At 49.8% G+C, this 23457-nt stretch overlaps 3 protein-coding genes across 4 annotated transcripts; 1 reads left to right on the top strand and 2 right to left on the bottom strand.

Moving 5' to 3' along the window:
- Positions 1 to 347: 347 nt before the first annotated feature.
- wizb (WIZ zinc finger b) lies at positions 348 to 15282 on the bottom strand. Its single transcript, XM_053444348.1, has 16 exons — positions 15193 to 15282; positions 14921 to 15113; positions 14659 to 14734; positions 13839 to 13981; positions 12293 to 13726; positions 10796 to 11233; positions 9849 to 10229; positions 7197 to 7361; positions 6033 to 6569; positions 5141 to 5587; positions 4368 to 4874; positions 3674 to 4225; positions 3383 to 3594; positions 1559 to 1811; positions 824 to 989; positions 348 to 705 (listed from the first exon to the last, which is right to left on the bottom strand). Exons 1-16 carry the CDS (start codon positions 15280 to 15282, stop codon positions 348 to 350), a joined length of 5952 nt encoding a protein of 1983 aa, XP_053300323.1.
- A 1412-nt stretch (positions 15283 to 16694) lies between these two features.
- pglyrp6 (peptidoglycan recognition protein 6) lies at positions 16695 to 19733 on the bottom strand. Its single transcript, XM_053444349.1, has 5 exons — positions 19350 to 19733; positions 17843 to 18655; positions 17555 to 17765; positions 17170 to 17464; positions 16695 to 16846 (listed from the first exon to the last, which is right to left on the bottom strand). The coding sequence occupies exons 1-5, from the start codon at positions 19417 to 19419 to the stop codon at positions 16829 to 16831; spliced, it is 1407 nt and encodes a 468-aa protein (XP_053300324.1). The 5' UTR covers positions 19420 to 19733; the 3' UTR covers positions 16695 to 16828.
- Positions 19734 to 21081: 1348 nt separating this feature from the next.
- On the top strand, positions 21082 to 23312 carry trappc5 (trafficking protein particle complex subunit 5). 2 transcript variants are annotated; one of them, XM_053443211.1, is made up of 3 exons: positions 21082 to 21181; positions 21689 to 21961; positions 22048 to 23312. In XM_053443211.1, the coding sequence occupies exons 2-3, from the start codon at positions 21692 to 21694 to the stop codon at positions 22342 to 22344; spliced, it is 567 nt and encodes a 188-aa protein (XP_053299186.1). In that variant the 5' UTR covers positions 21082 to 21181; positions 21689 to 21691; the 3' UTR covers positions 22345 to 23312. The 2 variants fall into 2 exon arrangements, with proteins under 2 accessions (XP_053299186.1, XP_053299185.1); XM_053443210.1 differs by having other exon boundaries at positions 21104 to 21181; positions 21686 to 21961.
- The last annotated feature ends 145 nt before the right edge of the window (positions 23313 to 23457 follow it).

Genomic DNA, 23457 nt, shown 5'->3' with positions numbered 1-23457 from the left:
CAACGGTAAAAGTGCCTTTTTAACACCAAGTGTTACCACATGTTTAAAATCTCAACCACAAGATTAGAGTTAATGTCTTTAAATCTCAGTCCAGGGGGGGGTTGGCCTGGGAGGGGGGGGAGAGTTTGTCTCTCCTTAGGACATTTCCCACAATCCCCGGCGTGTGGATAAGCCAGGAAGCTCCTTCAGAAGGTGCTCGGGGCAGCGAGGGCTCTTTGGAGACGCTCGACCACAACAACACTTTGTGAAGGCCGACGGAAAAGAGACGGATGGACGAAAAGAAGGCGTGAAGGCAGGAGGGAACAAGACGGGGTTAAACCGACAGTGAGGGGGGGGGGACTTTGAGCTTACACCACCTGGGGGGGGACGGGGAGGGGAGTCGGAGAAAGGGCGGGCTGCTCCTCCGAGACCTTCACGACCTCCGTGGCAGTGGCGGTGCGGGCACACTCGGCTGCGGGCGTAGGGGAGCGGCTGTTGGGTGCCGTGGTGCCGGTCGGGGTGGAGGTGAGGGCCGGCGTGGTGGAGGTAGAGGTGGAGGCCGGGGCGGAGGCCGGGGCCGGGGCGGAGGCCGGGGCGGGGGGTTCAGCGGACGCCGCTCGGGGAGCAGCAGGCTTGTTGTAGTTCATCTTGAGGATGTGCTGCTGGAGGTGTCTGATCCAGTCCTCCTGCACCGACAGGGGGCCGTGGAACTCCACCTCGCAGAACCTGACGGAGACGGAGACACATATAGTTTAAAATCTCCACCCGACACAATCCATTAAACAGCTGTCTCAGAACTTCTCTACTGTTAAATGTTTTATTTTTCGTGCAGGTTTTCACTCACCGGCACTTCAGGGTGTAGAACTTGCCCACCAGTTTGACCAGTGGGTAGGAGGGGGGTTTGGGCACCAGGGCAGGGACGGTGCCTGTGCGGGGGGGCTTCGGGGGGCCGCTGTCTCTCTCCGTTCCATCTGGACAAGACGGGTGCTTCAGGGGCCGCCGCTCGAAACCTTCACAGAGGGAGGAGGTGACAGCGTGAAACACTTGGATTTAAGTGCGTCAGGATGGAGCTGCTGCAAGATACTTGAAGTCTGCAGCAAAGATTCAAATCACGAGGTGCTCCTGACTGCAGGCTTGGAAAGATAAAGTTGAAACTGTCGGTAGTTTGATATCTGGAAACTGAAATTTGACGGTAGAAACGTGTAAAGATAAGAACGAGTCACTGGAGACAAAAGGCCGGTTCAGTGAAAACCTCTCAGTTCGTTCTCCTGGTGAAACTTTTTGATTTAAATGTTTCAAACTGTTTATTTGTCCAACTAGTCCAAAGTTGTTCCAAAGTTAAAACTGCTATCGTGCCTTCAGTTCTCCTGTTCACACTTTGAATAATTATAATATTGTTTACACTCTTTAACACTATGTTCTTCCCACACATAAGACACACAAGTAAAAAAACATAAAAATAAACATGATAAACAAATAAAAACTGTCCTAACGGAATAAACAAAAGACCAAAACCACTAAAGTTAAGGATTAGCAGCTGTTGAGTTGAAGTGTATTTGTTCCTGTGATCCTCACGTACCTCTGGGCAGACGCACATTCAGCTCGCTTCGTGCCACCTGTGCTTGGAGCGGGAGGCCGCCGCCGAGCCGCGGGGGGGCGGGGCTGCTGCAGCCGGGCCTGGCGCCGGGGGCCCGGAAGTCGGACCCGGTGCCGCCCCCCTCCGTGGCCTTGGAGGATCCCTGGGTGACGTCACGGCTCTGCGCTCGCACCAGGCTCACGGCCAGAGAGGAAGACCACTGCGAGGAGGAGGAGGAGGAGGAGGAGGAGGCTTTCTGCTGCGAGAGGAAGAAAGAGAAGTGTCCTCATCACGGAGCTGCTGACGTTTTAACGCTGCCTTGTTATTACCAGAACACTCAGACAGCAATTATCATCCTGAACACACATCTACAGTCAACACTGATCAGTCTGGACACTGAACATGAAGCTGCAGCTAGAAACCAGTTTGCTTAGCTCGGCACAAAACTACAAACTTGTGTCTGTTACATTGTGAACTGACTTTTTGGGTTTTGGTTTGTTGGTTGTGGAAAAACATCCGAGACTTTTAGAGACAATGGATTCAGGAAAATTATTCACTGCAGCCAGAAAACTAATAATTACTTTTATCGTTGCTCCAGCAGCTGACGGGGAAACGTGAGGAAATGAAAACCAGAAATGTTTTCCTGTGTTTGAACACGAGCCACGAATGCTTCACTGTAATTTATTTAATAGCATTAAATTTGACTTTCTCTAAAAAAAAAAAAAAAAAAAAATTGTATTTGCATGTATTTTGGTACTTTTATTTTGATGTAGTATCTCAAGCATTTGGTAGAAATCTTTATTATAAGAAAAGCATATAAGAAATCATCGCCCAAAAGGAAAAGCAAAAATGTTTCCATAGGTTTTTCTCAGTTGGGTTATTAAAGGGTTAAAATGAATTTTTTGTTCCGTTAATAAAATTGTGAAAAATTGCTAAATATATGAATATTTCCCAAAAGTCCCAGAGCTAAAAGCAGCTCAACCTTTTCCCTGAGAAAATGGAACCAGGTCTTTTTTCTGTTTTTGAACAATTGCTTGAAACATAATTAGATTAATTTCCGTCGACCCACTGATCAATTATTCTATTTATATTTTCTGTAAATGGAGGAATACATTTCTAATGGTGCCATCGGTCTCGACTGGGACCTCAAGATGTACGTGTAACCTCCCAGTACAAGCCGCCCAATTTTTCCCAGTATGAAAAGAAAACGTGCAATATGATTACAAGGACGTTTAAAAGGTAATGCGTTCTGTATGTGTGTCGCCTCCCAGCTCAGGGAGAAGGTGTGACAGTGACGCAAATGCACCAGAACCTAATTCAGGAGGGGGGGGGAAGGAAAAAGGAATAATAACACACGTACATTTTTCTTCTATCAGCAGCAAAAAACATAATTTATCTGAAGATGAAACATAAGCTGCCAGGCTGCCGGGTTACTATGGCAACTATCAGGCCAGTAGCGGAGTGGTTCTGGCATCTGTCTCCTCACTGGTGGAGCTGTTCATCACAGGGTGTAAAGACACTGGATCTACAGTGAAGCTCAAAGCTGTGAGACAACACGTCTGAAGCCTCCACTGACACAAAATGTCTGTCGAGCCACCGGCTGAGGAATGTTAGATCTCCAGACATGACGCCTGCTCAGAGACGCTGGGGGGAGAGGGGGGGGGGGGCACAGTGGGGTTTTTATCTTTTGCACATATTTCACATTTTCTCTCTGAAAGGAACGAGTCACATTTGCCACAGTGGGTTTAGCTGGAGAGCAGATTAACCCACATGAGGCCTGAGAAGTTAGTGACCGGAGTGAAACAGGTAGTTGCTGCGTCTCCTCACCTTCTTGAGGGAGGAGCGGCTGCCCTGCATGTAGCTCCGGTGCATCTCCAGAACCTTCTGGGGCCGGCTGCGCATCCAGGCGCTGAGCGTCTCGATGGGGGATCCGTTCACACACCACTCGGTCACGCCGAACTGCCTCAGGTGGGCCCGTGCGTGGCTGGCCAGGGCCTTACGGTTCTCGAAGTAGAAGCCACACAGCTCACAGCTGGGATCTGAAGGGGAGGAAGAGGAGTCAGGACAAAACTGATGAGGAGTTGAATGAGAAAAGACAAGAACCTGACAGATGCTCACCCTGGTGTCCATGCTTGTCCGGGGAGGCTTTTCTTTTGTAGGAGAAATCGTGTGGCAGAGGCGAGAAGGTCTTCAGCTGACGTGGAGGAGAGCGGGAGGCCGACTGGGCCTCCTCCGACAGGGGCCTCTTGCCCAGCGGGGACATCCTGAAAAGCTTCCCAGCAGGGGGCGTCCCAGCTGGACCCACGGAGCCCAGGCCCTGCTTGTGGAGTCTCGATCCCGACTGCAGCAAACTGAGAGGAGATTTACGGTACTTGGACGAGTGAAAGCCCGAAACACCCAAACCCTCGGAGCCGCCGGCGCCCTCCCACCGGTTGGCTCCCTGGCTCGACTCCTTCTTCACTCCCAGGTCGGAGGAGGAGGAGGTCACCCCTCTCTTGTGCATTACCTCCTTGAGGGTGTCGATGGGCGAGCCGTTGACCGACCACTCGGTGATGCCCATCTGGCGCAGGTGGGAGCGGGCGTGGCTGGAAAGGCCTTTACGGTTTTCAAAATATTCCCCGCAGAACTCACAGCGGATATCCCTCGTGGGCTCGACCTCGTGGGCCATGGCTGAGGAAGAACGTGAACATGTTTAATGTACAGACGCAACAACACAGGTCTGACAGCATCGACACTCTCATCTACCTCTTAGCCAAACGGTAAACATGTCAACTATTCCCTTACATGGCTAAAAGACAAAACTTAACGTTACCCAAGTTGAGGGGGAATGAATTGTCCACGCTGCTCCAGCTGCAGCCCAGAGGTTCAGCGGAGAAGCTCCCAGATCTCCCCACAGCTCCCGGCGTGGTGACCTCCAGCTGCACCGGCTCAGGCTTCAGCTTGAGGATCAGCCCGCCAGAGGACGTCGGTGGAGCCGAGCCAGATTTCGATACGGTGGGCTGGGCGGGACTGGAGGGACGGGCGAAGGTGAAGGGCAGGCGGCTGAGGAGCGTGGCTGAAGGAGAGGAGGAGGTGGACAGAGGAGAACGAGGAGGTCCCGGCGAGGATGGAGGCGGAGGTTTGAGCGGTTTGAGAGGAAGGGCGCAGGGGAGGCCCCGCCGGGTGATGATCTCCCTCAGGGTGTCGATCGGGGAGCCGTTCACCGACCACTCGGTGATGCCCATCTGGCGCAGGTGGGAGCGGGCGTGGCTGGAGAGGCCTTTGCGGTTCTCGAAATACTCCCCGCAGAACTCACAGCCTATTTCCTTTGGAGGGTCACCTGGGAGTTGATCAAATAAAAATAAAAACAATTACACACCTCATCAAACACGTGTGTCAGACGTGCACCGGACTCCGGATAATCTCCAGACCTTCTCCGGAAGAGTGAGGAGAAACCAGCAGGAGATTATCTGGAAGATTCGAGCAAGACCTGTAAAGAAAAACACGTGATCTCCGCAGCAGACAGATATGTTACCACCTCTCACCTGATATTTAAGATATAAATCCATTTCTGTGTTCCTGTAAAAGTGTCATGGCAGCACTTACTGTGTGGAAGCGCCATGAGCTCGCCACTGCTCAGGCGGAAGAGCTGCATGGAAGAAGACTTGTGACGTTTGGCAGGCGGGCTGAGTAAGGATGAGGTAGCTTTGGACGTGGACCCTCCTCTCGCCGTGGTCACCTTGTAGAGGAGGGATGGCGGGGGGGAGGAGGAGGAGAGGCTGAGCATGGACAGCTTCGGGGAGGAGAGCGTGGTGGTGGCGTGGCGCCGCGACTCCGTGAGGCTGTCGAGCGTCAGCGTACTGGCTTTGTGCTTGAAGTCCTCGCTGTGGATGAGGCGGTTCAGGAGGTCGATGGGCGAGCCCTTGGACTCGGAGTACTCCACCCCGAAGTGCCGCAGGTGGGCCCGGGCGTGGCTGGACAGACCCTTCCTCGTCTCGAACCAGGCGCCGCACAGCTGGCACACGATGTCCTTGTTGGGGTCGACCTCCAGCGCTGAAGAGGGAGGAGAAACAAAACAGTGTGATCTTATCGTGTATGACAGGCTTACATTTATGATACCTGCCCTCTGGACTCTCAGACATTCTCAGAGAGTCCTCCAGATGTTCATCTTATTTGCTCTCTACCTTTTTGGGATGACCTTTGACTTAGGGAGTTATCTCTGACCAGCTAATGGGTGGGTGCAGAAGGAATGTTCTTGACCAATCAGAAATCCCATGTGGGATGTGTTTTACCTGAAGTCAGGGGCGGAACCAACCTCCCTATATAAATGTGCTTTCAACCCCTGCAAGTCAGATTTCACTTTTGGCTTGTGTATCTCCGGGTATCTAGATGCCCGTCCTGACCTATCATTTCTTGTAATAAACTTTGTTATAGTGGAAGTACTGGGTCCTCGGGGTCTTTCCTTCATCATCAACAACTTGAGGGCGGCGACACTTACTGAGGTTGAGGGGGGCGTCGTCCTCCTGTGGAGCCCAGAGCGGCTTGGCTGCGCTGACGGTGGAGGAGAGGCTCGAGCTCTGGCCCTTCATTCCCCCGGCCTTGTGCTCCGGCGAGCGCAAGGGGGAAGACACCGGCAGCAGAGAGGAGATCGGGGCTTTCCTCACCACGGAGCCGGAATGAGGCGGCGCCGGGGAGGCACCGGGAGAAGGTGAGGGCGTGGAGGAGGAGGAGGAAGAGCGCGGCACCGCTTTCGCTGCTTTGGCCAGGAGGCAGAGAGGGATCGGCTTCTCGTCCATGTCGTCTAGATCCTCATCTTTCCGAGGAGCGGGAGCGGGGGGGCCCTTGGCCGAGAGGGGCGAGCTTATTTGGCTGTCGATGTTGCGCTCCTTGGCAATTTGGTAGAGGAGGTCGATGGGAGCGCCGCTGCTCTCCGACACGCTGATGCCCAGCTGGCGCAGGTGAGAGCGAGCGTGGCTGGAGAGACCACGTCTGGTCCCGAACTGAGCTCCACACACCTCACACCTCAGGTTGTGCTCTGTGAAGGAGGCAAAGAGCAGCTGATGAGACACGATACCAAACATCTGTTATCACAAGCTGCTTTCAGATGTGCACTGAATCTCCAGACGTTCTCCAGAGGGGCTGTGGGAACCGAGTCTCACCGCGAGTGGTTGTGTTGATGAAAAACACACAAAATGTAAATATCTCAATATGAAGAATCGATGCCACACACGTAGAAGACACCGAGGAAGATGTCAAAGAGAGCTTTAGGTGATAAGAGCCGAGAAAGGCCTCTGGAGTTCACGTCTCAAAACGACTATTAACTATTCTGTCTATTCAACAATAACACAAAGTTTGCAAAGCATCAGCAGGTGGCTCCGGTTGTTTTAGAGGCCACAGAAGTCCCAGAGGACACGTCACCTCACTTACCCTCCCTGTCTACCTCCAGTCTGCAGGACCCGTGTGAGAGCTGCTCTGATTAGCCCCGAAATACATTTGTCTCCCTCTCAGGATGTCCCTGGGGACCAACCTGCCTGGAGGGAGTTTTTTGTGACCAGGGTGAGTTGTACAGTTTCCCCCCTGACAGCAGAGATAAGATTCGGCTGTAGCGAATCCCACCTCCTCTCAACACCCTGGGGTCGGCGTTCCCATATTTCTCTCTCACCCTTGGTGTCTGCATCCTCCGCGGGAGAGATGCCGTCCGTCTCGGCGCCGCACAGCCCCGTCCTCTCCGGGCTGGAGCTCAGAGCGTCCAGAGCGTCCAGAGCGTCCAGAGCTGAAGGCTGCAGCTCCTCCTCGTCCTCTTCATCGGCAGCCTCCTCCTCATCCCCTACAACACAACATCCACATGAGTGTGCCACGTCAATTACACCAATTAAAGCGCCTGTGACGATAAATCACCTCGAATGGAACAACGTCCTCTGAGGACTCGGTCTCCAGATCAGATTGGATTTGCGTCACTCGTGTAAAGATTGTGTTTCTGAGATGGAAATAAAAAGACGGATGCTCAGTCCCTATAATTTCTCAGTCCCTGCAACAAAAGCACATCTTCTGTGAGGAAAACAGTTCAAGTAGCTGATGAAAGCCGGTGACAGAAAAGTATAAACTGCTCCAGAGTCAGATTCGAGCAGAGAGCGCACGGTTCCCTGCAGTCACACATTCCTGGGACAAAAGTGCCATTTTCTGCGACAAATCGTTAAATCAAAAAAAAAGCGACGTGTAGTCAGACAATGGTTTCTGTCTGGTGGGCGGATCTGCGCGTGTCACTTCTTCATCTCCCGCCTGGAGAAGATGAGACACCTCAGGGCGTGAAAAGCACCGAGAGTCACAAAGAGGACGATGCTGAGGAGTCAGGGGGATTCTGGGGACACAGTGGATGAGGAGACAAGTTGACTCGCGGAGCCCCCCCCCACCCGGGGACACGGATATACTTCCTTTAAAGGAGCGGATGAGTTGTACCGAGATGCGACCAAAAAGTTACAATGGTTACAAAAACACGCACAGACGCGTGCACATGAAAGCACAGCGTGTCCCCTGTCGGAGATCAAAGCCGAGGAAAATGGCGAGGATTGGGCAACTGGAGGTAAATTCACGGATCCTGCAGCACGGGAGGGTTCGGACGTCACCCCGCACGCGCACGGTTTAACACCGACACCAGCGCAAAATGCACGCGCGTGCATGACGCGAGGGGGGGGGGGGGGGGGGGTGGCAGCACATACAACAACAACCAAAGCGTTTCTCCTTTTTTTATTTTTTGGTTGACGTGCACGCGTACCTGCATGTGCGCGCGACCCTGCCGCTCCGATAGAGACTTTGAGTGTCTGGGATGTGACAGCGGATGCGGCGCAGGACGCGCAGCCGAGCCGCCGCCGTGCGACCCGGGGACACGCGGTGCGCAGCAGCGAGGAGCGCGGTACTCACCGGTCCGCAGCCGCAGTGCCTCGGACTCCCGGCGGCCGCAGCCAGACGCTCGCTCCGCTATTGTTTGGGTCTGCGGGGAGGTGGAAGCAGCCATTTTGCCCCCATATGCACCGCTAAGCTAAGGCGTGACCAATCGAGTGGAGGCGGAGGTTGGGATGAATGCGCCGAGTGCCACATCTACCACCGGCACCAGGGAGAGCCACTCTCTCTCTCACGGACACACACATGCACACACACGCTCATGCACATACACAATAAATGCCTGAACATAAACCCAGGTCTTAACCCTCACTCTATGTCTAAAATGGTCCTCACAAAGGTACAAGTATTAGTAGACACACACTGACACATATATATATATCAAAATATATATAGACTATAAATAATAAATGCTGGAGCTCTTTATCCATCCAGACTAAATAACCTCATTGTGTCACTGATGTGAACCTGATTCTCTCTCCAGAGTCTGAACCCTCCGACAGAGACAAGGACCGACCACGATGTCCTCATAAGGTCAACGAGTTCACTGGTCCTCACAAGACAGGTTTATAGACATAGCAGTAAAAATACACACACACCTATATGTTACTGAAACACCTGATATCACACACACACACACACACACACACACACACACACACACACACCTCTGTCTTAGTTAAACACTCCTATTATAGTGAAACACCTTAACACACACATACACACATCTCTCATTAGTTCTAACCCCAAAACACACACCTCTATCTTAGTGAGGACACTGACTCACACAATACAAAACACCCTGAGCCCATCACATCCACCTGCAGCACTTCCTCTAACACACATCACTCACACACGTCCGGTTCAGCTGTCAGAGGCGATGTGGGGTTCAGTTTCTCGCCCAAGCACATTTAGACAGGTGGAATGGGGGGAGACTGGGATCGAACCACCAACATTCTCATTAGTGGGCGACCCGCTCTACTGTCTTAGCCACAAATAACCCCTCATGTCTCCCCCTACATTTAAACACAGGTCTCAACCCTTTAACAGCCATTTGAATGTGTTTCACTCTCACTTTACCAAACTGTCCTCAGTCCAATTAAGTCTGAGTCAATCACTGGTTCCCACAAAGACACAAGAACAAACAAACACACACACAAACAAACACACAACCCTCCATCACGATCGTGGATCAACACAACACAACGGTGCAGGGATAACACCTTATTCAGAGTGAAAGATTCAAACCAGCATCTGAACCCACACTTCCCACTGCTTTATGTACTGGTAATGGTCTCTAGCTGGGTCTTTATACCACAACAGGGTCACCAGGTCACCAGGTCAAACACACCAGTGACCAACACACTGGTTATCACAGGTGGATGTGACACACTGTGGATCAACAATGGAAACTTACCATCACCCTCCTCTGCACCGTCCTCTGTCTTCCCGGGTGGAGGAGATCTCGAAGGCTCCGCATCACAGATGTCACGCTCCTCCCCCTCCAGCTTCACCTGAGTGACTCCCTCCCATTCCTCCTCCTCCTCCTCGTCCTCCTCGTCCTCCTCCTGTGGGGAGACCAGGCTGCGGGGGGGCGCCGTGGGGATCACCAGGTCCGGCCTGCTGGAGAACAGCTCCCTCAGGATGTGGATGGGCGAGATGGTGACGTCCCAGTTGGTGATGCCGAAGTCGCGGAGGTGGGCGCGGGCGTGGCTGGACAGGCCGGCCCGGGTATCGAACCCAGCGCTGCAGAACTCACAGTGCATCACGCTGAAGGTGTCCGGGTCGAAGTTCGCCACTGAGGAGAAGACGGACGAGACAAGACGAAGACGTGTGACTGAAGGTGAAGACACTTTAAATCTTATAATCCTTTAATCTGTATTTGGTGCCAAATCAACAAATGTTAGCATCGGTCATCGAACCTTTTAGAGTCAAATAAAGTTGATGGAAGTCAGAGGGTTGTTCGCATTAAGATCAAAGCAAAGTGAAGCTTTGATCTTTTGCTATTTTAAAAACTTGATGGAGTACGAAAGAAGTAAAATGATCCAGAAGGAAAAGTTAAATGAAAAAGAAGTGAAGAGATGATTTAACTTCATATTTTGTGTTGCAGAAGCTTTGACCCAAAGAGTCGTTGTGGTTCCCTTGAGCCACTCTGGGAACCACTGCCCCCCCCCCCGTAGTAAACACCTCTAAAAGCAGGTGATCAGCAGATCTTTTCCAGCTTGGCCCAAGTTGTTCCCACACACTCTCTTAGATCAGGGTCATTTTTCAAAGTGTATTTTAAGGTGTTTTCTGCTTGTGTTACAAAATGTGCTCAGACAACATCAACGTGTAAAAAAGAAACACCTGCAACGAGCCGCTGACCTTTTTTCTTCTTCTTCTGATACGAGAACTTCCTCTCGATGGCGTTGACCTCCTCGGGGGAGATGAAGTGACGCACGTTGTAGCTGACGCCCACTCGGTTCAGGTGGCCTCTCACGTGATTGGCCAGCCCGATGCCGTTGTGGAACCGATCGGGGCAGTAGGGGCATTTCCTCTCCACGCTCTTCAGCGCCTCAAAGTCCTCGTTGTTCTCCTCGTCCAGGAGGCCCTCGTCCAGGAGGCCCTCGGCCAGGAGGAGTCGGACCCGCTCCTCGTCGGTGTCGTCGTCCTCGTCGCTCTCTGCCGGTGCTCCGGTGACCCGGCTGCTCCTCCGCAGAGCGAGGACCCGTCCCTCTTTCTCTGCTTCCTGCTCGTCTTCGTCCTTCACGTTCTTCTTAGGCGGAGGAGAGAAGGTCGGACTCTGCTGTGATTGACAGTCGTCTACAAAGAAAGAGAATATTAATAACAGTTATTAACTGGGCATCACAAAACCTGACGTGACTGTAGAGAAGCTGCAGGAAGGTGTTGATTCACAGAGTCTTCAAGGAGGAGTCATCAGGAGGAAAACGTTCCTGTGACTTCTTGACAAACCATCATCGTTGCCTGAAGTCTGCAGAGCAACATCTGGATAAACCAGTGAATGAACTCAATGAGATTCAGTTCATTCTTCCCACTTTGTTCACTTGGCCTCCAACGCCACATCTGGCTTATCCAGATGTGGCGTTGCAGACTTCTGATGTGGACTCTTGTGATGTGGCTGCAGATAACGTTTCCTTCTGATGACTCTTCCATGTTTGTGCATCGATGCTGCAAACTGGGCTCCATCGCTCCTGGACCTTGGGTGGAAGTTTCAATCTGGAAGCGCTTTGATTTCTTTTCATAGTTTAATGAATCGGTTTAATGGTCGATGTCAGCACAAGGTTTGAAGAGGGAGGGAGTTTGTGGAAATGTCATCAACTGAGATCTTCAGAATGAAAATGGTATCTGGACTTTTACCTTCATTAATATTTCTGATTGCAATTGATTTTCATCTCAGACCTTTGCTTTGTTATTTATGAAATCCAAAGTCAGTGATGTACCAGTTTGTCTTCATGAGTATATTTCCGGTTATATTTCAAATAATTGTATATTGCTTCATTTGAAAATGCTTCATTGAGCATGATTGTAATTTTTTTAGTAAAATAACAACAATTTCCATATCCAATTTTGTGTTTTTGTGTATTTTGGGGTCTAATATGTTGATAAACTTGATCAAAATAAAAAAATAAGTTGTCCGGTAGTTTCGGCTGAAAAAGAGACCAAACAAAAACTGAACATTTTCTCTATCAGGTTCTTTGACTCAGCAGTTTAAAAAAGTTACCAAACAAGCTGGAGATTCTCCGCCAGACGCGTTTACAACACCAAAAGCTCTCTTGAAATCTTCGCCTGCACCTTCTACGTGTACGGCTCCACCTCACATGAGTTCTGTCAGACATTCTCCAGAGTTTTACTCGACCTCACCTGTGTCCGATCGCCCCCTGGTGGAACGCTTTCCTCCTGCAGGTGAGCCGACCTCTCGTCCGGACGCTTCGGAGTCGAGCTCTGTGTTCTGAACATCATTCTGCTCGTCTTCTTCACTCCGATGCTGCGTGTCCTCATCCAACCCGTGAGAAGACTTAGCCGGATCCGCCCAGGTCTTCCCTCTCCGGCTGAATCTCCTGTTCCCGACCACCTGGCTCGTGGGCCGAGCGGCGGCACCGTCCTCGGACGCGGGGACAGGTTTAGAAACTCGAGCGACCACGTCAGTCTTTGAGCGGCGGCCTGTCTCCTCGTCGGAGAACTGTCCCGGGTGTGCAAGTTTGTGGTGTTCCCTCAGGACAGTGTCACTGGAGGTCTGGAAGGCACAATGATCACAGGCCAGGGAGGAGGACTTTGGGCGTAACGGGGACCCAGGAGACGGCGAGTCCGCCTGGAGGACGTTCCTCTTCCTGTTGTGGGTCTTGGAGTGATTGGCCAGTGCCTGGGACGTTCTCGTGCTGAAGTTACACTTGGGGCAGATGAAGCGGCGGCGGTGGGCAGGGACGGCTCGAGCGTGAGCCGGGGATCGAACTGAGTTTGGAAGAGTTGCATCGGAGGAAACAACGGCTGAGTCGGCCTCTGGTGTTTGAACTGGGGACAGAGGTGGAGATGTGACCGTTTCTGGGTCTGGAATCAAAACAGGGTCTGGACTAATGTTCTTCACCACGCTCCCGTCCAACCCTTTTCCATTTTCATTCAGCTTTTCGATCTCCTCCAGGATCTTCTCACGGGACTCCTGGTGCCTCCTGCGGTGGTCTGCCAGCGCCGGGCGACTCGGCAGGTTCCACCCACACTCGGTGCACCGGAATCGAACGCTCTTCCCCATACGCCGGCCGCCCGCCGACCCGCTCTGACAGTGCTCCACCATGTGCTCCTGCAGATGGACCTGCTTCTTGAAGTAAATGCTACATTCCACACAGGTGAAGATCTCTTCACCGAGCCCCACCCCACTCTCTTCTTCCTCCTCCTCTTCGTCGTGTCTCTTCTCTCGTCCCTCTCCGAAGACGACCTCCTCAAACCCGTACCGCCCTCCACCTGGATCCAGCGGTGCCATCTCTGAGGACGTTGACTTCCGGAGACTCCCGAGTCCGGAGAAGGGCCTGAGCAGAACCCTCTTCTTCCTGCAGCGCTGAATGAACGTGCAATGGGCCCAGGGGGCAGGCGGAGGACTCTCAGGGTCGGAGTCCCCGGGGAAGGTGTACACATCCCTCTCAGACTCCTTGGCTTCTTTTCCCATGGGCCTCTTGTCTCCCTCGTCTTCCTCACCCTCCTCCTCCTCCTCCTCCTCCTCCTCCATTTGGCAGCTTCCCTTTGGTTTTACTTTGGACAGAAGCAGCTCGGCTCCCTCAGATACATTCCAGACTTTGCCGTCTGCCACTGGGAAGAGAAAACAGAGGAATCGTGAATGAAAGGAGCCTTGAGATAATGAAAAAAAAAGAGGAGATAGTGAGTGTGCAGGCGGATTCAGTTTCTCCCGAGTGGCGCTCACGTTCTGCTCGGCCGAGCTGAGCCGCGTTCGACTCTTCTGTCTTTGTGCTCGAGTCGGTGTCATCGTGCTCCTCCGGGGGAAACGGATCCATTCTACTCTGCAAGTGCTGCAGTTTGTCAGGTTGTGGGTCGTCCTCACTAAGTCTGCAAGGAAAGAAAAAACATTAAATTCAGCTTTGAACTAGTGAAGCTTTAGAATCACTGCCTGAAATAAGGGATTTCATCACATTATAATCATGATAGATGACGTGTGAGCTCTTATTTCTTATTCTCTGTGCAATAACTACTATTGAGGACAATGAGGTCATGACCTTGATCCTTCTGCTGTGAATTAAGTGGGTTTTAGTGAACTGGGTGTACTGTAGATATAAATATACATATGATGTGAATGTTTTAAATTGATAACACAAGTTTTAGAGTCTCTCTATTTAACACTGTTTGCAGAAACGAGCTCTGGAAACTGTCTGGAGCATCGGGTCCAAACATTCTGCAGTTTGTCCTTCACATGCAGCAGGAGATTGTCCAGGTCACAACAACGGGGGAATTCAGGTGGGGGGGGTGAGAGGATGTGACGCGTGGTCGTTATCACCAAACACAGAAATATAAAAAGAGGAGAAGATGCCAACGAAGATGTCAACTTGGAAGGAAAAGGAGCTTTTGGGGGATAAGGGCCAATGTAGGCCATGCCCAGGCTCCACCCCTCTCCTATTCCTGAGGTTGTGAATGTGCCTGAATTGGACAATCTCCAACGTTCACGTCAGAAAACGACTCTTCCTCCTTCGTCTCCTCCTCCTCCTCCTCCTCCTCCTCCTCCTCCTCACCTGAGTCCAGAAGAAGGAGATCCTGGGCTGTGAGCAGCCAGACCGTGAGGGTTAGAAAAGTGCTGTAGCTCCTCCTCTGACACGCGACACCACACAAAACACACAACGACAGAAACATCAACGCACGGCCCAACAGTTAAAATCCACATTTAAAAGTACAGTGCATAGATGAGACTACACTTAAAGCAGTAAGGGGACAACAGTGAACACTCCTGAGAAAGCGTGCAACAGGTTCCCCAGGAGATACTAAACCAGGTGTTACCATCTTGTGTTTCCTTCTCTGAGTCCGAGTCCCAGCTCAGGGAGGAAGGGAAGGCCGAGGACTTGAGTGTCCTCTGTGCGTTCCTCCCCGGGTCAGCGCCGGGCGGGGGGGCCTCGGCCTGCGTGGCGCCCTCATCCCCGGCTCGAGCCCACGAGCGTCTCAGACCATCGCTCGCACTCGGAGAACACGAGGACTAGAAGACATCATTGGATAAGATGATTGCACTGTTGCATGATGGGAAAGAGAGCTCCCACATGGATGAGGTGTTTTACCTGTAAGGTGCAGCTGAGGAAGCTTTGTGCTGAGTTGAAGGGGGGGGGCCCATAGCTGGTCCCTGGGGCGAGGGGTCCTTCTGGCTCCATGGTCCCCCAGAGAGCAGTGTGGAGTCCCACTGGAGAGCAGCCGGCCTACATTGTGCAGCCTCCTCCTCTTCTTCAGGAAACATTCACACATGAACACACACTGCAACACACGAATCAAAAGTTTCACAGACCCTGGAGCTGCAGGGCACAGACACGTTCATGAAGAAGCCGAAGCAGAGTCCGAGCTGCAGAGGCTGTGGTGCCAGCTGCAGGTTTTCTGGGAGTCTGACCTATTTTCTCTGCTCTTAAAGAATGCACTGGCGCCCAGATGGTTACATAAATAAGTGGCCTTTATATTCAGGCCCATCCCCTGCTGCCCCTCTGAAAACCAGGAAAATGTCCGGGTGCATGAAGGTGTCCCACGGGCTCTGCTCCGAGGACGCGTCTGTCATCGATCCAGCGTGTGTCAGGTGAGTGTTGTGAAATAATGCATCCATGCACGGAGGTCTTAACAACTCTAAACGCGCAGAAACTGCATTCCCCACCCCCCTCCTCCTCCTCCTCCTCCACAGATACTCACAGGAGTCGGCCTGGTTGTTGCGGATCGCGGGGCAGAGGAGAGGCAGGAGAGGCGGGCTGCTCAGGCGGGGTTCGGCATGAGCTCCGGACGGAGCCGAAGCCTTTCACGGCCCGAGACGGTGCTGTCACGCCGGGGAGGGATTCACTGCCGCCGGGGCCGGAGTCGCTGCGTGAGCCGCCGCTCGGGCTGCGGTGCGCGGATCCCGTGGAGATGCCAGACCGAGCAGGACTCCATGTTATTCGGCTGCGGGCGCGCCACGGCTGCTGCGTGCGTAACGTCGACGGGGAGGGTGACGAGAAGAGTTTCCACTAACCCGCGGAATGCAAGTTTATTAACTATTAACTATTTACCTTTTAGAACACGCACGTTAATGACACGTCTTTATCAGGACGTTTCTATATGAGGAGGAAAATCTCTGTGGTTATTTGAAGCTTTAATCTTTAATAACACGGTGGGGGGGAAAATGACATTTCATAAAGTGCCACATTGATAATAACACTTAATAATATTATTTATAAGTGTACAGATACTGTGTTAAATGTCATTTATGTCTGTTTACATGTCAGTTACAGTTTATATGTGTCTCACGTGTTAACTCAGTGTTTAATCAAGTGTAAACTCCACATGTTTTGGATTCCTCACTGTGTGTTGTGTTATGTTGTGTTGAGTTTAATTAGTTTGTGTGACAACATTCCTTAAATACTTTAAATCAATAAAAACCTCCTACTCCTCATTACTACGCCTTCAAATAGCGCCCTCTAGTGGTCGCAGGTGGGACTGTGTCACTGTTCAGGCCTTTTTATTAAATGTGGAAAAAAATCTGCAACTAAATCTTTCATGGGGAAAAAAAATGGAAATCATGTCAGTACAAATTCCTCAATAAGAACAGGACTGAACATATGTAATTTTGCTTTTATTCTCATATTGTTTATTGTGTTCAAAGGGAAATACTCATTTATAACACAAACATATTTATTGCGTGAAGTTTGGTTTTTCTTCCTCTTCTTCTTCTTGTGAAGTTGATCATCAATTCTTCTTCACCTCCTGAAATGAAATATGAAGGAAAATAAGTGACACGTCAGATAATTTATATGATTTTATATATATTTATATTTGTTATATATATATATCATTTATACAAGCTGGTGAGAGAAATCTTCTGGAGGAGGATGACGTCTACAGATGAATTTATTCTCAATACCAGAGGAATAATCTAAAATCTCAGCTGTCTTCGCAAAACTGAAAGAAAGAGACATGTTATCTCACTTCCTAACTCATCCTGCGTGTGGGTTGTGCACGTGTGCCTATTTCAATATCTCATATCATAAGGCACAAATACAGAATATCAGTATATTCCTCCTACATACCCCGAAGTGCTCCCAGCTTGTGATCTCCTTATAGAGAGCGTCTCCAGGACAGGACGTGTTCACCACCTGCCTGTGGCCCTGCAGGGTGAAGCCGGCCTCCAGTCGCCCACCGCCCACAGCACAGGACGCCAGCTGATCTCTCACCAGCCCCATGGAATGCTGGGAAGGCAGACTGCTGGCGTAGTCCCCGATGAAAGAAACCCCGTAGCCGATGGAGTTGTGTCCCAGGGTGTGAGCTCCTTGCCGGTGCCAGCCCCGGCCCTGGTAGATGTGTCCGTCCGAGCCGGCCACGAAGCTTCAGGAGGATCAGACTCGTGAGTTGTTGTCCCACGTTCACATTTATTCACATGTTCGATACCGAGGTGTGACGTCAGACAGATGTTACCTGTATCCGATGTCGTCCCAGCCCCGGTCCACCTGGTGGAAGCGCTGCATGGAGCGCATGTCTGCAGAGCACTGCTGGAAGGTGAGGCAGGGCAGGCCGGGGGAGTGGGTGTGGTGGATGAAGAGGAAGGAGAGCGGCAGCGTCAGGTTGGTGGGGGCTCCTCGGTACGGCTCCGCACCCCACATACACCGAGGGATGATGGGGGGGCAATCTGAAACAGGTGTGAAACCACAAGCTGGTTAGCAGCTCACCACACTCCACTTCCTGTGTGTGGCCTCGTGCTCTCACCCATGAACATGTGGACGAACTCCTTCATCCCCTCCTTCACCGCGGCCGTCAGCTGCTTCTTCTCCTTCACCTCCATCTTTGACTTCCTCTCCAGGCTCCGCTGCAGCTGCACTGACTTCACCACGTGTCTGACCAGCGTCGGAGGAACCAGCAGCTCCCTGAAGTTCCCCCTGCGGCGCCGGCTGACCAGGCGCGGGGCGGCGTCCAGGCCGGCCCGGTCCAGCTGGTGACAGTAGTACTCTGTGAGCAGACTGCTGAGCCTGAGGGTTCTGGACTCCATCCCCAGGATCACTCCATCCATGGCCCCGTTGACGTGAGCGGTGGTGAGCAGAGCGGGGGTGTCGGAGAGGGTGAAGACCTGCGGAGAGGTCAAACTGTCCCAGCAGCCGTCCGGCCCCAGGCGCTGGCTGAGAGGAGAGCCCCGGCTGAGGGACCGGGCCAGGTCTCTGGCCAGACTGAGCTGGTACAGACCCCGAACCCGCTCACTCCTCTTGGACAGGAAGCCGGCCTCGAGGCCCAGGAGCAGCGGCCTGAGGGCCACGGTGGTGCCGTCAGAGGTCAGGACCACGCCCTCCTCTCTGCCAGCATCACTCACACTGTACGGAACAGACTTCCTGATGTAATCCAAGAGGCCGGCGTCCACCTCAAAGCCGCTGGAATCCACATCTCCAAGGAAGTGATGGATGAATGGATCCTTCAGACCAGCGGCCCAGCGCAGCCTCTGCAGCACGGAGACCGGGTCGGCCCGGGGGACACCGTCCTCCAGCTGCTTCACCACCGTGATGAAGTCGTCCATGTGCCGGGACAATGAAGCTGGAGACGATATAGAAAAGCACATGATGTGTCTATGGATCATCTTCATGGTCTCATACGTGTCATGGTCTCAATTCCCTGGTTAAACAATCTGCTGTCACTCCCTGGATCTAAGGAAATGAGTCTCTTGTGATGTTTTATAGGTTCTCTGTTGTACTTGGTATTGATAAGGGCTTTATACATGAAGTTCTTATTGTTATATAATATCATAAAAGTATTTTCAGAATCCGCCTCAACAGGATGATCTCAGATTAGTGACAGTGAGAGACAAGCTGTGTTTACACAGTGTTTTTATTACTGTGGATTTAGTGTCATCCTGATATAAAAAAGTTTTATTAACACCAGGTTCACGTTTGTAACTTTGATGTTGTTTAAACTTTCATTTCAATAAAAACTAAATGAAAACTAAAACTGTCTCAGCCATTGCACTTGTTTGAAGTTAATTCTGCTTTAATTCCAGTTTATTCTTATTCAATCAACTTTCATAAAATACAGTGAAAACACTTTTAAATGAAATTGTCTTGTGCTCATGAATTACCTCATGCAAACAAAAGACGTGTGGACTTACAGAGGTCGTATTATTACCAAATTATCCAGGTAGATCAACCACTATGAATCTGATCTGAAAAAGTATCAAAGTAATGGTCCAAAAAAACCATAAATACACACAATACACTTGTTAATAAGTTCTGACCTTCTGTGTCGTAGATGCAGCTCATGACCACAACAAGGGTCAGAGTGAGTCTCCAGCCGGTCGGATCCATCCTGAGCCTCAGACGCCTTCAGCTCCGAGCCTCAAATGCCTCTCACCTTGTTTGCTCCCCCTCTCCTTTATAGACGTTCATATGCAGAGTAGCAGGGAGGTTGTGTAACATGTACACATGCTGTAGATACGTCCGCCTTTCATCAGCTGGCCTGGCTCAGCGAGGAGCGTGGGAAACCAGCACCTGCGCCTGTGGACCTGACCGCTCAAGGTCTTCCTCCGCAGAGTGACCCACCGGGACACTTTGGAGAAATTCACAACTTCTGTAAATTAATCTGTGGCTGCAATTTATGAAACACGCACACTTTCCTGGAATAATGGCAGCGGAGAGCACACTGAGGATTGTTGTACAAACCCCTGGCACTCCTCTCTGAGGCAACGTGTGTCTTCTTGTCCAGGTTCTGAAAACACAGAGCACAACAGAGGAAGTCCCGTCAATCACATGTTGGCTGTTTGTGTGGCAGCAACAGAAACATATCTGATTCCTTCGTTAATGATTTATGTATCAACTTTATATGTGCACATCTGAGACACACAGGCTGTTGTAGGTGATATCAGTGTTTACCTCAGGTACATAAGACGATAGAACCAGCTCTGCTCCCAGTATAAAGTACATTCACCACCATTATGGACTGGCCTTTAACAGCTCAAGTCTCAACTGGGCTGTTTTCATCTGTCGGTGCAATATCAATGGTTCATATGCATGTATAACTAAATATCCTCACACTGCACATATTCCTCCCTTCTCTACACTGTATAAACTAGTTTAATGACATTCATAAGTTTCCATGTATTTATTTTTATTCCCTTCACTTGAGTATTGCATGTTACATATTATTTGCTGATGTCCTTTTGACTTGCTGCTGATGTAGTACCGTGAGTTTCCCCATCGTGGGAAGGATTCTCTTATGTGTGTGGTCTTACACAGGAACAGGAAGTGCACAGTGTTTGGTTCTGCTGGGAAAAATACATTGCACAAATGTAAAAGTTAAATATGACTTATTACTTTTGTCTGTCACCATATGTAGATTTTTTTATGGGGAAGAGGGAGAGAGAGAGAGAGAGAGAGAGAGAGAGAGAGAAGCTGATGCTAATAAGACTAAAACAAGAACATTAAAATATACATATATACAGTTTGTTAGGGCTCAGGCTGTAGATTGAAATGAATGTTTTATTTCTCTTCAGATGTCGTCAAATACAAATGAGACTAAAAACATTATTAAAACTCTGCTCTACCTGAGTTGTTAGTTATGATTTTGTGACCTTTCAACGTATTGAATCTAAAATAATCCTGCAGGTTAACTCAGGTTCTTTTGTGTTTTTCCTACTGATCTGTACGTTTAATTAAAAACAAATGAATGTGTAAATGTTCAGTCTCGCATCCTTTACAAATCCTCCTCAACAGATCCAAGGATACTTGTAAAAAACTTCTGAAAACTCACAAATACCAGCAGTTTGTGTATACTCAGCTTACATCTCCACTATTATTGTCTGTCCTTGGTTTGTTTTATTATTAAATAAAAATCTTTCTTACTTTACCTGTAAAGCCCTTAGTACGTTGAAAGGTGCATACATTATTATTAGTAGTAGTACTAGTAGTAAGAAGATGTAGGCCTATAATATATTATATTACATGTACCGCTTCTGTCCACTGGGGGGCGATGTACACTTCAAACTGAGGTTAACAGCATTTGAACCCCAGAGGAGCACGAAGAAGAGAAACGAGGAAAAACAGGATATAAGCTGATCTTCTATCAACTGAGGTTTGTTTATAAATGAACGCGACACTTTTATTAAACCACGATTACAGATGTTAAACATTATCTGTGCGTGTGTCTGTGGGTTTAAGTTGTGTAGCAAATTGTGTTGTGTGTTCCTGGAGGAGCTCGCATCGTGACAGGAAGCGTCAGTTAGCATCTGTAGCTAGGTGGCTAACAGCTGACTGAGGGGTTTAAAACGCAGAAACTGAGCAGAATGATAAAAAACAGCGTTAAACAGGTGATCAGCTGATGTTGGTAAAAGTTCATCACGTGTGCAGTTTATGCTTTTTACTGTGAAATAAGATCGACTCTCTTTCTGTCTCGTATCTTACTATCAAGCTTGTTTACATCTCAATGGCAGCATATGTTGTTTAGCTCCCTCAGGGTGATGAAAGGTGCTTTTTGTTTTCTGTGCCATTTATTATCTGATGTGATATATTTAATAAAGCGTGTCTGTGCTTCCTTTATATGAATAAATACTAAACTGTGACACCCGTCCCTCCTCAGTAGAAAATGGACACGCGGTTCACTCGAGGGAAGTCCAGCATCCTGGAGCGGCCCCTGACTCGACCCAAGACCGAGGTCAGCGTGAGCGCCTTCGCCCTCCTGTTCTCCGAGATGGTCCAGTACTGTCAGAGCCGGGTGTACTCCGTGTCCGAGCTGCAGACCCGGCTGGCCGACATGGGCCACAGCGTGGGAGCCAGCATGCTGGACGTGCTGGTGCTGAGGGAGAAGAATGGGAAGAGGGAGACCAAGGTTCTGAACATGCTGCTCTTCATCAAGGTGAGCACGTGTGAAATACTGACGTTCCTTTCAGAGTGAGATAACTTTCTACCTGAAACTTATAAACTTGTTTCCTGTCCTTTTAGGTTAACGTGTGGAAGTCCTTATTCGGGAAGGAGGCTGATAAGCTGGAGCAGGCCAACGATGATGACAAGACGTATTACATCATCGAGAAGGAGCCGCTCATCAACGCGTACATCTCTGTGCCCAAAGAGAACAGCAGCTTGAACTGCGCTGCCTTCACTGCTGGCATCGTGGAAGCCATCCTCACACACAGTGGTTTCCCGGCCAAGGTCACCGCCCACTGGCACAAGGGCACCACACTCATGATAAAGTTCAACGACTCGGTCATCGCCAGGGACAAGGCTCTGGACGGCAGATAAAACACGACTGGAGACTCTGGTTTTTGTTTTTGTTCATCAGTACAGGATGAGGATAAGTCATCCAGGTCTTGTGTTAAACTGTAGCTGACTGTGAATGATATTGTTTCTGGTAGCTGATGTGATGATGAATGGATTTCTGCAACGTACTGAGCCACATCTACAGCAGAGAAGATGCAGCTGATTGGTCCAAAACTTCCAGTTTTCTGTGGATCTTCTCACTCTTCACCTTCTCAAGTTCCATACATTTGTTTACCTTGCATAACTTTTCATGTGTAGCTCCATGTGAGCTAAAGAAAATACAAAAGTAATTTCAGGTGAAACTGTTTCTCATGAATGTTGCTTCATTGAAGATCTGTGTGCAGCCCCCCCCCCCCCCCCTCTCTCTCTCTCTCTCTCTCTCTTTCTTTCCCTCTCTCTCTCTTTGGACCATCAGAAAATCCATTTAGTTTCTGATATCCTTCATCGTCCTGACCACTTCACCACAGATAGACTTCTGTGGGAAGCACTGACAAATGAGAATATGATATAATATTAATTTCTGTCAATGGATCCACTTCTAAATCCCTCACACTGGTCCTTTAATTAAATATCATGACCTTAGGCCCCGTTAAACTTCTTTTAGACTTTAAAGAGTCTAAACAACAAATCATTAATCAAATAAAAACATGGTTAGACATGAATCTGAATAAAAACAACGTTCTAAATGTTTATCCTGGTGTTGAGAGTCGAAGTTTTGTTTTTTCTTGTTCACTCCAGTTCAACTCAAGCTCTGAAGTTTCATCTCTGAAATAGATTCACAGTCTGGTGCAGATCCTTGACGACACTGAGGTCCTCACTGTGTATTATTATATTTGTATTAATAATATTTAGATTAATTTGTTTCGTGTACGTGTGCGTGTGCATGCAGAAATTGAGGGTTTAACATGCAGGAGTTTCCATTCCACAAATAAAAGACTTCAACACTTAAAGAGTTTTCTGAGATGACTTCATTGTTTTTGATTGATTATGATTCAGAGAAAATAGAATCGAGCTGAATGAATAATTATTAATAATTATAGCATATTTTCCAGATTCAAAAGTGGTGTCAATCAACAATTTGTCAATTATTGCTTA

Source organism: Pleuronectes platessa, chromosome 16 (assembly GCF_947347685.1).
Source record: "Pleuronectes platessa chromosome 16, fPlePla1.1, whole genome shotgun sequence".
Lineage (NCBI taxonomy): Eukaryota > Metazoa > Chordata > Actinopteri > Pleuronectiformes > Pleuronectidae > Pleuronectes > Pleuronectes platessa.
Note: the sequence above shows the minus strand (reverse complement) of the source record. Positions and strands in the feature narration are given on the sequence as shown.